We start from the raw sequence: 13,102 nt of genomic DNA on the forward strand, positions 1-13,102 counted from the left end.
GCAGACTCACAAACAAAAAACGAGACGGAAAACAAGTTTTAGAAAAAGATTCGATTTCTAGAACAGAACTTTAGGTGAGCTAATAAACTGTAGAATCCGTAACTGGCTTATTAAACGAACCAAACAATGACCACATCCTTAAACACAACAACAACAGTTATGTTACGTCAGTTGTCAGTACTAATCAAAGAAGAGCAAGAGACTAAAGTACCTGGAAGCTACGACGGAGCAAATAGAAACCAAACTTTGGAATTGAGGTCAATTAGGGTTTTCAATCAGTTTGGTAGATAATTGGAAGTTAACTATCGTTGGCAAAGAAAAGAAAGACGCTCACTACACTTTATTGCCTTGTTTCAATAATGCCTCTGCTTACAACTAAGCTCGAGGTCTTCATTTCAGTTAACAAGTTTAATTACAGCACGCTTGGACGTTCAAGCCCGTTAAAAAAGTAACAACAGAACTTAGGAAGCAATCATTAATGAGTTTTTCTCTTGTCAGAATACGCCATTGGTGCCCACGCCCTCCTCGGTTTAACTCTTCTTGGATAGACTTCTTGAATATTCAGCTTCGGTTTCATCTGAAAAGCAGTATTCCCTCATGGCTTCGAAAATTTTTTTCTTCCTTTGAACACATAAACTTCGCTGAAAAGGAGAAAATACATAATTTGATTAAGTCTTTGCCAACCGGAGTGATGTACAATAAAGTTTCAATAATCATTTATCGTTGAGATTAGCGTTAAGTTTATGGAAATCAATAGTTTAAACCCAGGAAGAAGCTATAGCGCGGTTTTCACTTTATCATCGAAAGTAACACGCCATTTCCGAGATGTCCTTTTTCTCTGCGTCAAAACGAGTCTTGGTGCGAAACCATTCATATGAAAATGCTTTTTATCGATAAATTCATTTTCATGCAAATCAAACTCATTTTCATAAGAAAAGTTTTGCACGAGGACTCGTTTTGAAACAGAGGCGAAAGGCAACTCAGAAATGACCTATTCGGGCTTGCTTTGGTTTTGTATTACCACGTTAAGTGGTTGGCTTCGCGCCACTCTGTCATCTAATCGAAGTAAAACCAGAACCAATCGCTACTCCCCTGCACACTTATTTTCCCGTGCTTTACGTCGGCTGCAAGTATTTGCTTGAGTTTTTGATTGGTTTACTGGATTATCTGCCTCTTGTGTGATTGGCCAGAGTGATTACTTTGGTTTTTGTTTTACGACGCTCAATTGAAAAGTGCCCTATTGACAAAGACATTAATCTTATACGTGGGCTTTTCATATGGGGTTTGGGTCTCCCATTCCGCCATATTGTATTTAATGACGCCACAAATGCTACATCACAAAAGAGCTCTCCGTCATTTTCATCAAAATAACAAGATCGTAGCGGCTTACAAGAAAAACATATTGGATCTTGCAACACTGTTCTTTTAGCATATTAAAGACATCAATGTCAATAATTGCTTGGCATATTTTGATGTGGACCACGGTGGTTTAATTTGGAGAAAATTTAAGAACTTCTTGCTGAATGTGTTCTTAAATACTGCAAAAATCTCTCTACTCTTTAAAAACTCTTTTTACCTATGATAATAGATGTAAATATTAATACAACCCCCTTCCGAAATGAAGATTCATAATATTTACAGCATAGTCTGTAAATGTTATCTTTTACTGCCACCTCAGTGCTACCATAGAAGTGCACCAATATCGCGGACACATTAATTTTTCCACATATTATCCCAAACACTGGGTTCTAAAGGACACTGGAGGACATTGTTTAGTTAAAATTGAAGTAACTTTCTGGTTGTCACCTTAACTCCTATGATCTATGAGCTTGTTATTATGTACAGTTTCAAATTTCGAATTTTTCGACGTCAAGTGAAAATGATCTATAACATACTAGCAATTACAAGAAGGACATGATCACGAAGAATGTGAAAGTAAACGTAATACATTGGCCCTTTTTACACGAAAAGTATCGATTAAAGACTTGTTTATAAAGAATCGCCTTGTCCCTGGCACTGGCGGTACCCTCCTTTTTGATCCAAACCAAATGGGAGAATGTTTAAAGCATTTCTTTATGAATCATTATAACGAGCTGCCCACGTACACGAGTGACAAAACACAACGTTTGTTTTGGGGGCAAGTTAAGCAGAAGAAGATCTCTTATGTGCGTTGAGTTATATTACGTATACGTTTTTTAAGCACCCTGAGCTGTTAAGTGTGTTAAAACGTTAAAATCATGAAAATTTAAAAAACCCTATTTACGAGCATTAACCGAGCATTTTAGTGACTTTTGGGGGGAGGGAAGACCGAACATTTTAGCTGCAAAAATGGAGCAGTAAGGTGGAGCATTTTAGTGGGGAAATATAAGCATAATGTACAAAAAGCCTAATACCGACATGGCTACCGTAATGTCATGTAAAAATACTCCATAGCGATAAGACAGTAGCCAGTGATGAAAGCTGCTGATTGTGACAGCGAGTGTTTATTTTCACTTTTACATTGCTAATAGAGGGCATGCTGAGCCTTATTATTATTATTATTATTATTCACAAAAAGCACAAGTTCAGTTTGCCATCAACTTCACTAGTTCTTTTTATTTTTTTAGTTATTTATTTCAATTTAGTGGCCAGTGATTACACAAAAACTAGATGAAATACTGTACAATCCATGAAAAAAGTCCCCTATTGATGGTCAGCAAAAGACATGTTAATCCCCATGCAAGGCAGACCACCTGATAAAATAAAAGCATGTTTAACAGCTAAATCAAACATTTCTTGAAGTTAAGTAGTCCCTTACTGACTTTTTAAAACTAGAAATACTTGAAGCCTGACGAACTTAGACTGTTCATAGCCCTCTATTTTCTCGTATCTCTATTCGATCGCTGAACGCGCGAACAGAACAGCCAGAGAATTGGACGCCAGCGAAACACGGAGGACTGTACTGGGTAGGGGCTTCGCTCACACGCCCCACGCCCGAACCCCCGCGTGCTTCGCGCTCGCTGCTCTCGCTTTTTCTTTCGCGTGCGTAAAAAGAGAGGCTGTGAACAGTCCAGACAAACTGACACTGGCAACACATTCCACATATGAACACAATCCTATTACATAAGTCCTAGCATAATTCTTCGTCACTCCTACACCTCAAGGGGTATCCCACAAAACGTGAATAAAATTTGATAGACGTTATGTCTATATTAAAATACCCGTTGATGACTGTATATATATAAAAAAATACATCAAACAAAAACTTCTGTCCCCTAGAGATAACAAGTGTAGTTGTAGTGGTGAAGCGATTTCACTCCATCACTCCTTCGCTCCTTCGCTCCTTCACTCCGTCACTCCGTCACTCCTTCACTCCGTCACTCCGTCACTCCTTCACTCCTTCCCTCCTTCCTGCCTTCCCTCCTTCCCTCCTTCTCTCCTTCTCTCCTTCCCTCCTTCACATTTCCCAAAATTTTTACAGGGTTTATTTTACTGCCTTCGAGAACATCAAAGTGCTCTAGATTTTGAAGCTTGGTTCTATTTTACCTAAACGTTTAATAGATGCTTTTTTAGCTTTAAAGCTGAACTTGTTGGTTTATTTTTCACAAATTTTAAGTTTTTTCGGCTGTTCCGATATTTGTAAAGGAACGTTCCTCTGGGATCGAGTGTTCCTCATTTTTGTGTTCCTATTAACCTTAAGAGGACCAGCTTTTTACAGAGTAGGAACATAGCGTTCACTGTAAGGTAAGACAAGAACATTTTGTTCCGAGTTGTCAACTGCAAGTGGAACAAATTGTTCCCAAATGAGTGATTTAGGACTGTTTTGTTCCGAGTTCCTTTTTGTACATGGAACACATTGTTCCTAACTTGATAAATTGGGTCCGTTTTGTTCCGAATTCCTATTTGTGCATGGAACACATTGTTCCTAACTTGATAAATTAGGACTGTTTTGTTCCGAGTTCCTATTTGTGCATGGAACACATTGTTCCTAACTTGATAAATTAGGACTGTTTTGTTCCGAGTTCCTATTTGTGCATGAAACACAGTGTTCCTAACTTGATAAATTGGGTCTGTTTTGTTCCGAGTTCCTATTTGTGCATGAAACACATTGTTCCTAACTTGATAAATTGGGTCTGTATTGTTCCGAGTTCCTATTTGTGCATGGAACACATTGTTCCTAACTTGATAAATTAGGTCTGTTTTGTTCCGAGTTCCTATTTGTGCGTGGAACACATTGTTCCGAAATTAATAAAGAAAGACTGTGTTATTCCGATTTTGCTATCTGTGAATGGAATATATTGTTCCGAAATTGGTCATTAGGAACAAGTTTTGGACTTTATTGTTCCGATTTATCGATCCGTTAACTATGTATTGTGTCACTGAATAGGCGTGTACAGACCTGCCTGGGCAAGTTTGGGTTGTATCTCACTGTCATGAATTTTACACAATAGTAATGAGTGTGGGCAAGCAAGGGCATGTTTTGGCAAGTTGAAACGTCCTTTTGTTTCGGCTAAGATTTAAAGGCGATTGTGCTAGCCACATGTTGTTTAAAGTGAAAAAATGAGCAAGAAGTGTAAAGTCAATTGGTCAGATGTCCAAGGAGCATCACCCAAACCAAAGCGCCTTCACTTGGAAAAGGATGAAGCAGACAGCTTTTACCATTGCCCGATACAAGAGTGTGAACATGATGGATTTCAAAGTCAGAGAGGCTGTAGAAAACACGTAAGCACTAAACACAGTTGGTTCTTTTATTTTGACGAAAGGCCCGATTCTAAACAAGTAACAAAGTCGCTGACGATTGGAAGAAATGAAGATGAGACAAGCGAGACCACAAAGCACAACGTGAAGTTACTTTCTTCATTTCCATTATCATGTAACATTGGCGAAGTATTCACGAAATGGTTGACAGGAAGTGCTGGCGGTTGTAAGAAAGATCGTGCCGCTCAACAGATAGTGACAAGGTGCTTCAAGTTTCTTAGATTTTGCTGTGAAGATGAAGAGGAGTTAACGTTTGAAGTGGTCGACTTTAGTTTGTGTTCTCCAAATCTGTTGTTTAAATTTATCGACTACTTACAAGATGAATGCAAGCTCGGTCATGGTGGGCGTTTGGGCTACATAGATGCTATTTCTGAATTGATCGACTTCAGAAAACTTCATGGCGCATCAGAAGCAGTTCGAAGAAAGTTCTCTACGACAGAGTTGTACCTCAAGAGAGCCCGAAAAACAGTTGCAAAGATGATGAGATTGCAGTGGACACAAGATTTAGACATCGAGACTCTGGAAGCAAGAGGGCACTGGGCAACAATGGAGGAGTTATTGGAGGTGGTGAAATTTCATCTGCCGCGTTACGAAAATACCGTGAAAATGTGCAAAACCAGTCCAGCCCAAGTGAACCCTTCAGACCTAACATTTGCCACAAAATTTGTAGCCATGTATCTGTTCATCAAGGTGAAGGGATCGCGGTCCATGACGTACCAATATTTGACGGTGGACATGATTGCCACAGCTAAGGAAAACGGTGGATTTATCGATCAGAAAACGTTCAAGACGGCTGGAAAATATGGCTTCGATTCTTTGATTCTGACCGACGCAAACATGCACGTTCTTAACGGCTACATCTCGAACGTTAGACCGTTGCTTAAGCCCCAGTGTGATTTCGTTCTCGTCACCAGAAATGGAGGTCAGCATGGCAAACTGGGCGAAACTATGAGCAAACTGGTTTTTGATGCAATTGGAAAATACATTCATCCCACACGTTATCGCCAAATCGTCGAAACGCAAAGCCTCAATCAGCTCACTAGCGAAGAGCAAAGGTTTTTGTCTGAGGACCAGAAACACAGTTCTGCGGTTGCTAAAGTTCACTATTAAAAGCAACGATCGCGAGAAGTTGCCCTGAAGGGTCACGAGTGTCTTCAAAAACTTCAAGGTACCAAGGGTTCCGAGGTAGACGATGACGTACACGCAAGACTTGGCGGTTCAACGTCCAGCTCCGGGCCTTCAGTTGAGACAGCTCAGAATAAAAACAGCTCGACCCCCATAAAGGATACCCTGCCTAAGAGAAACTTACACCTTCAGAGGAAAACTCGTCATGTTTTAAAATTCACGAAAGAAGAGGATGATTTTCTGAAGGAAGGAATAACTAAGCACGGGTTTGGACAGTGGACAGCTATTTTGAGAGATTCCGATTTCGCATTTCAAGACGGAAGAACGGCGGACTCTCTAAAGAAAAGGGCCGGAATGAAAATGTCGCTAGTTTGATAAAGAGACTGGAAAAGTGTGGACACTGACTTTCAATGCAAAGCTGATGGGTGTAAGCAGAGTTTGTTGTACACAAAACAGACAAAAATCAATTGCTTTATTGTAAATGCATCTTCCTGTCTCCAGATGACAGCAAAATCAACAAACATGTTATATTCTTTTGGAACTGGCCTATCGCCACTGTCAATATCACTGTAGCATAACGACTGTCTAGTTCACAGTGCTTTCAAGAACTATAATCTCTTAATGTAACTAATAGCCATAATATTTTTCCTTTAATTCACATCGTGTGCAAAATAGTCAAACGTAGCATAAGCGCAACGTGGTATTCCTTAACAATGCACACACTAATACATGTGCAAATATGAACATAGAAAGAATAAGTCGCACGCAAGCTGTCTTATTACAAGCCCATGAAACTACCAATCTACGGTTGCGTACTAGTCTGCATAAAACGAGTCAGGGTCATTTGCTTCTTGGATGGATGCGCCTGGCTTTGAAAGTGCGGCCTCTTCACTGACGTAGCTGCTACAGGGTTGTGAGCTCGAGCAATGCCTGGGGACGGTGGACAGATAGCTTCCACGTCGTCATTCAGAATGTACATTAGTGTCTTTGGTGCCGCCGACCAACATTCTTCGTCGTCTTCGTCTGAGCTCCTGCTTCTGGCAGGCAGATTTGCTGGACGCTGGCTGGGTGGGAAGACTCTCACTGGCAGCGGAGAGAACAGGTCTCGTATGAAATTCACGCAAGAACGGTCTACCAGCTCGTTGCTAAGGCAGAGCCTCTTGCGTTCTGCCAGGGCAGCCGGTAGTTTCAGCGTTCCATGACGCTCGTGATAACAGCGCAGTTTTTCGCAGTTGATTTCCAGGGGACTTTGCATCACTCTTCGTTCTTCTTCGTCTCTTGGATCTTCCATTCTTTCGCTTTGCTCAGCCATTTCCTTCTCCATAGCTAAAAGCCACGGCTTCCCAAATGCTGTTCTGATCCTTTCCTGTTCCTGATCTTCTTGAAAGGCAGCGAGGTCCCTTCGAATCGGTGTGGGCAGCGGCTCGTTATGGTCGTGCGGGAGCAACGACACGTGCTTCACCGACACTCCCCTCGTTTGTAAGAAGTGTTGCCTCTTCTTATAGCACCTTTCTTCAACCCTTTTCAGCCTTTCCTTTTCAGCGAGATGACTTTCTAACATGTGGCTCAGTTGGCGGTGACGTAGAGAGCCAGGTGAGCATTGTGCCAGCCTAGCTTTCAAGGTCGTCAGGGTCTCGTCTTCATCGGAATCGCCGACATCTTCAATGGCGTCCTCTTCAGAGCTTTCTTCTCGGGATTGCGGTTCTGTCAGAAGGCCGCAACTCTGTTCTCGTCTACAATCGCCCTGGGCGGTTTCGTCGACTTCTTCGTCTATTAAAGAAACGCTCAAAATGTTGCGCAACTCCTCCTCAGGCATACCACTTTCGTGCACAGTGGGCATTGTACTGGCCTGACTGCTCGGGCTGTCTCCTACGATATTGTGCGCCCACACAATGCAATCCATAGCATGTTTCCTCAGCCACTTGTTTGCTTCAGGTTCGACACGAGGAAGACTCTTGAAGTGGTACTTGCGCAGGCGTTTTTCCATAGCTTGATTGTGAGCTGCACCAAAATCCATTTCCACCTGGCAAGTTATGTACATGGTCGCGGTGCAATGGAAACCTTGAGCCTTTTTCCACTTCGCGTCGTGCGACGTGAAGCCCCCTTGACATATGATTTTCCAGTCATCTATGTCGAGCAGGGTGGCATATGCCTCGTCTAGGAAGATAACCTCTGTCAGGTTGTCGATCATAGCCTTGTTGAAACTCTTTTGCTTCGTGACGCGAGCAATTCGGCTTAGGGGAATGATCTGAAAAACAGGTGAGAAGAGGCTGGTCTTTCCGCTGTCAGCTGAGCCAATAGCACACAGCACAGGCTGTTTGTGTTCTTTGGGACGGAACAACGCCAGGAAATCTGCACAAAACTGCCGAATTTCATCTTCTGTTAGGCTGTTCCTTAGGATTACCTCAAAATATCTTGGCTCCGGGTCCTTGAGTCGGTCGTAGTCCACAAACGCGCGTGGAGTTGTGAGACCCTTCTGTTGAAAAGAGCCAAAACAAAAGCACATCAGACAGTGCTACAGATCGTAAAGATTGGGTTTGAAAATTTGATTGTATCTTCTTATTTAAATGTTAAAACAGTCCAGTGTATTCTTCTCACCTGAGATTCTGAGATAATCCCTTGGACGAACGACCCAGAGGAAAAGCTCCAAAACCACCCGTCTTGTACTTCGATCAGGTCTCTGTCAATCTTAATTTGGCGTATGAAAGAGCTTTCTGGCTCGCTTAGTATGGGCAGAACACGTTGAATATGCTGGACCAGACGGTCTTTGAACGCTTCGTTTCCCATTAGGCTGTGGAGGAACGTTTTCATGGTACACAGATACTGGAACGTGAACTGCGATTTGGCCGCCAGTTTGTACACCTCGCCGCGATACACAGCATACTGCAGCTTTTTCATCACAATTTGTATATCGTTGCACAGGACTGTTACTGGACAGGATAGGGGTTTGTGCGGCGGATCTGGTAGTGCTGTCTGCGATGTACTTTGCAGGTTGTTATCAAATCCAAAGGTGTCTAACACGAGACCAGCTCGGCGTAATTCCGAAACGGATGCTGCCATCATCGTTTGAAAACTCTCAAGAACGACACGAAGGCGAACGACATTTTCCGTCGGCGCTGACTCTTGGGATTCTTCGTGGAAGTCACCATGAAGCTCCTCTTGCAGAGCCCTGCCAATCAAAACAAAAGGTTTTGCTTACGTAAGGCAATGCAATATCTCCCTGGTATTACTTTGTGAAAGTGAACTGCTGAAATCAAACTCGCGATGTTTTGAAAATGAGAAGATAAAAATTGATCAATTATCGATAATCGAATAACAGTCTCTTTTCACCGGGCAATGAAGCATGATTACTTTGATTTTTCAATGATGAATAGCATTTTTTACCTTTCTGACTATTTATGTTTGTTTATTATATATTTACTTTCATTAGCGTGCAATTTAACAGAAATTCAAAGAATATAAATTGGTCAAATTAATCTACTCACCCGAGGCAATGCTGGTACGATGACTCCACTAGTTGCATTAAGCAGAGGTTTTTGTGGTCCTTAAACACTTGACACAGCTGATTCAGGTTATGACAGCAGTTTTTCTTTCGTGACGCCCTTGATGCATAATATTCCAAACCGCAACTTGCGACAGCTCTTTGGATTCTAAGTGCATTAATGACCGAGCCATTGTTTGTTTGGCAAGCCACCCAGTAAGATATGGCTGGGAATGTTTGCTTTCCCGGCGATGAAAGCTGGGACGCATTGACGGGCGATTCGTCATTCGATTCGTCACTCTCTCTGGTCTCCTGCAATTGTGGCCTTTTTCGCTTCTTGCTGTCCAATGTTGACGTACTTATCGCCGAAAAAAAGAAGCAAATTTCCGCCAATTTTGACAAGGTTAAATCGCATTCGTCGCGTTTCTCGCATATCCAGTTCCATGCTCTTTGTATTTCGGCGTCGCTAACCCGCCAAACGCACTTAAAAGCAACAACCGAACACAGCTTTTCAACCCTCGCAACTATCTCGCACTCCGCCTTATCTCTTATTGCCTTGCTATTTAACTGAGAGCAAGGTTTGCTCATCTTGCCACATGAACATGAGCATGAACTGAGCCGTTTGAAGTTCTGACTACCCTTAAATACTGTTCCGTCACAAACATGAACAAATTTTCATTCTCAAACCCGCCGGAGAGAATAGCAGAGCAAATCACAGGTGAAAGATTGAGAACTCCATTTGATCACCACCAATAGCTTTGCAATATTCTTTTTCTCTAAATTCTTTCGTTGAGCTCAAAAACAAATAATGGCTTTCACCTAAACACTCCACAATACAAATCTCCAAAACAAGTTAATGCTTTAATACATTTGATGAAGAAAAGATTACATAAGCGTTATGTAACCTATCAATAACTTTGATATTTCTGACAAATTTCTTGTGGTTAGTTCCTTTTGAAAATAATAACGGAAAAAAGCTGATAAAGTTAAACAAATGTATTCATGCGTATGTGATGTGATGAACAATAATAAGTTGATGAGGTGAATCTTACTCTGTTGTTGGCGTGTATACTGGGTATGGCGTATACTACGGATATGGCCAGAGTTGATTAACAAATTTACTCAAACCCGCTATATACGCTTAAACCGGTATATACGCCAACAACAGAGAAAGATCATTGCAACAACTCATTAGCATGCAGTAGGCACATTTCACTCTGTACATGGCGTGTTTACCGGGTTTAGCGTATAAAGCGTATATGAGATGAATTAATTAACATCAACTACTACTACTACTACTACTACTACTACTAATAATAATAATAATAAATAAATTATTATTAGTAGTAGTAGTAGTAGTAGTAGTAGTAGTAGTAGTCGTTGATGTTAATTAATTCATCTCATATACGCTTTATACGCTAAACCCGGTAAACACGCCATGTACAGAGTGAAATGTGCCTACTGCATGCTAATGAGTTGTTGCAATGATCTTTCTCTGTTGTTGCCGTATATACCGGTTTAAGCGTATATAGCGGGTTTGAGTAAATTTGTTAATCAACTCTGGCCATATCCGTAGTATACGCCATACCCAGTATACACGCCAACAACAGAGTAAGATTCACTTCATCAACTTACCTTTCATTTTTACTGTAAGTATTTTGATACTTACAGATCAAAACGTGATAGGGAACAGAAATTTTGGGAAACGATCCTTCCCTCCTTCCCTCCTTCCCTCCTTCTCTCCTTCTCTCCTTCCCTCCTTCCCTCCTTCCCTCCTTCCCTCCTTCCCTCCTTCCCTCCTTCCCTCCTTCCCTCCTTCCCTCCTTCCCTCCTTCCCTCCTTCCCTCCTTCCCTCCTTCCCTCCTTCCCTCCCTCCCTCCTTCCCTCCTTCCCTCCTTCCCTCCTTCCCTCCTTCCCTCCTTCACTCCTTCACTCCTTCACTCCTTCACTCCTTCACTCCTTCACTCCTTCACTCCTTCACTCCTTCACTCCTTCACTCCTTCACTCCTTCACTCCTTCACTCCTTCACTCCTTCACTCCTTCACTCCTTCACTCCTTCACTCCTTCACTCCTTCACTCCTTCACTCCTTCACTCCTTCACTCCTTCACTCCTTCACTCCTTCACTCCTTCACTCCGTCACTCCGTCACTCCTTCCCTTCTTCCCTCGTTCACTTCTTCACTCCTTCACTCCTTCTCTCCTTCACTCCTTCCCTTCTTCACTCCTTCACTCCTTCACTCCTTCACTCCTTCACTCCTTCACTCCTTCACTCCTTCACTCCTTCACTCCTTCACTCCTTCACTCCTTCACTCCTTCACTCCTTCACTCCTTCACTCCTTCACTCCTTCACTCCTTCACTCCTTCACTCCTTCACTCCTTCACTCCTTCACTCCTTCACTCCTTCACTTCTTCACTTCTTCACTCCTTCACTTCTTCACTCCTTCACTCCTTCACTCCTTTACATAAAGAAACCTAGGGAGGGGGAACTTCCATATGAAAAGGCAAGGGATGCTCGTCGGAAAATTTGAATTTAACCTCCAAGGGACGTTGCTTGAGCTTCATTAGACCCCTAAAAGGTACCACTTGAAACGAATAGGTTCTATTACTAGCCACTGTTCAAGAAAGGATCCCGCGCGCACTTGTAGACCCTACTCACGTACTCGAGACATCAGCGGAAATCAAGCCTGAAAACAGAAATTAAATGAGAGCGTTTCTTTTATTATTTCCTCGAGTACACCCTAAAGGATACTTTAAAAGCTAAAAATGATGACGTTTCGTCATTAACACCCTAAGTGAGACCAGAATCCTTGATTTGTACCCGAGACGACGAACATCCCCGACGTTTTCATATAGGAGTCCTCCCCGGGTTTCGAACATCAACCGTCTACGGAGGACATATTTAGGTCCGCACTTAACATTCCCATCAGGAATTGTCTGAAAAAGTAAGACACTTTGTTTTTTCGTGAGTACACAATTCATTTTCAATTTCAACTATGGTTACGCTTTAGGATTTAAAATCTTTTTAGCTTGAATTTCCATATTATCCTCTTCCTTTCAGGTTTGTTAAAAACGATTCCATGCACTTTATTGATATTGCCATCTACTTCTACGACGCTTGTGTTGACATGGTATAAGTTGAGGATCACTTCTTATGCTCTAGATTTCTTTGGTTTTCGGTTATGAAATGGCCAAAGCTAAAGAAGTCTACAAACCAGACTGAAAAAAAGATAGAAAGTTTAATGTTAACATTAAAGATCTCGGGGGGGGGAGTGACATTTGAGGGGGGGGACCGTTCAGGGAAAGGGGAAGAAGGATTAGTAATCCTACAGTCTCAGTAGTTATGGAAAGTTTTTGAGATACTTAAGGGTTGGCCCACATTAGGGGACATATTGCTGGGACGTTAAACTTGAACAACCCCCTTCGTGTGTACCCACCAAGCCACTGCTGGTAAAATTGGTATCTTAGTTTGCAAATCATTAAGTTACATTGAAACCGTTCTTAAGTAAATAACCTGACCACCGACTACAGCTCGAAGATTACCTATGGCAAATTACGAGTTAAAAATGGCAAAAATTAGTCCCATCTCATTTTCAAGTAAAATAACATGTAAAACTAGTGTATCTAAGAGACAGTAATGCTGCGTCACATTCCCCTGATAGTGTGATTTAAGAGATTTAAGAGCACCCTTCCCACCGCAAATGGTATTCTGTCGTAGCACGGGATTGGTTTTCTTAGTTCATTGACTTCATACTAAAACGAA

The 13,102-nt window shown here is 42.0% G+C and overlaps 1 protein-coding gene, 1 long non-coding RNA gene and 1 pseudogene across 2 annotated transcripts; 1 reads left to right on the top strand and 2 right to left on the bottom strand.

Annotated features, from left to right (window-relative positions):
- Nucleotides 1-378: 378 nt before the first annotated feature.
- On the bottom strand, nt 379-12,573 carry LOC149113004 (uncharacterized). The gene is made up of 2 exons (XR_016206881.1): nt 12,447-12,573; nt 379-641 (listed from the first exon to the last, which is right to left on the bottom strand). It is a non-coding gene; the product is annotated as an uncharacterized LOC149113004 (long non-coding RNA).
- Nucleotides 4,043-6,253, top strand: LOC149113005 (uncharacterized; annotated as a pseudogene).
- Nucleotides 6,393-10,633, bottom strand: LOC149113006 (uncharacterized). The gene is made up of 3 exons (XM_089288603.1): nt 9,348-10,633; nt 8,461-9,031; nt 6,393-8,338 (listed from the first exon to the last, which is right to left on the bottom strand). Exons 1-3 carry the CDS (start codon nt 9,929-9,931, stop codon nt 6,665-6,667), a joined length of 2,829 nt encoding a protein of 942 aa, XP_089144729.1. The 5' UTR covers nt 9,932-10,633; the 3' UTR covers nt 6,393-6,664.
- Nucleotides 12,574-13,102: the final 529 nt, after the last annotated feature.

Source organism: Orbicella faveolata, unplaced genomic scaffold (assembly GCF_042242905.1).
Source record: "Orbicella faveolata isolate gen_17 unplaced genomic scaffold, um_ofav_v1 contig_17, whole genome shotgun sequence".
In the NCBI taxonomy this organism is placed as follows: Eukaryota; Metazoa; Cnidaria; class Anthozoa; order Scleractinia; family Merulinidae; genus Orbicella; species Orbicella faveolata.

Bases quoted from the DNA above. Each gene is read 5' to 3' on its own strand.
- LOC149113006 (XM_089288603.1), bottom strand. From the start codon at position 9,931: ATGAGCAAACCTTGCTCTCAGTTAAATAGCAAGGCAATAAGAGATAAG. The intron at 9,032-9,347 runs GTGAGTAGATTA...TTTGATTGGCAG, and splicing joins TCGTACCAGCATTGCCTCGG to GGCTCTGCAAGAGGAGCTTC. The intron at 8,339-8,460 runs GTGAGAAGAATA...TCTTTTCAACAG, and splicing joins GGATTATCTCAGAATCTCAG to AAGGGTCTCACAACTCCACG.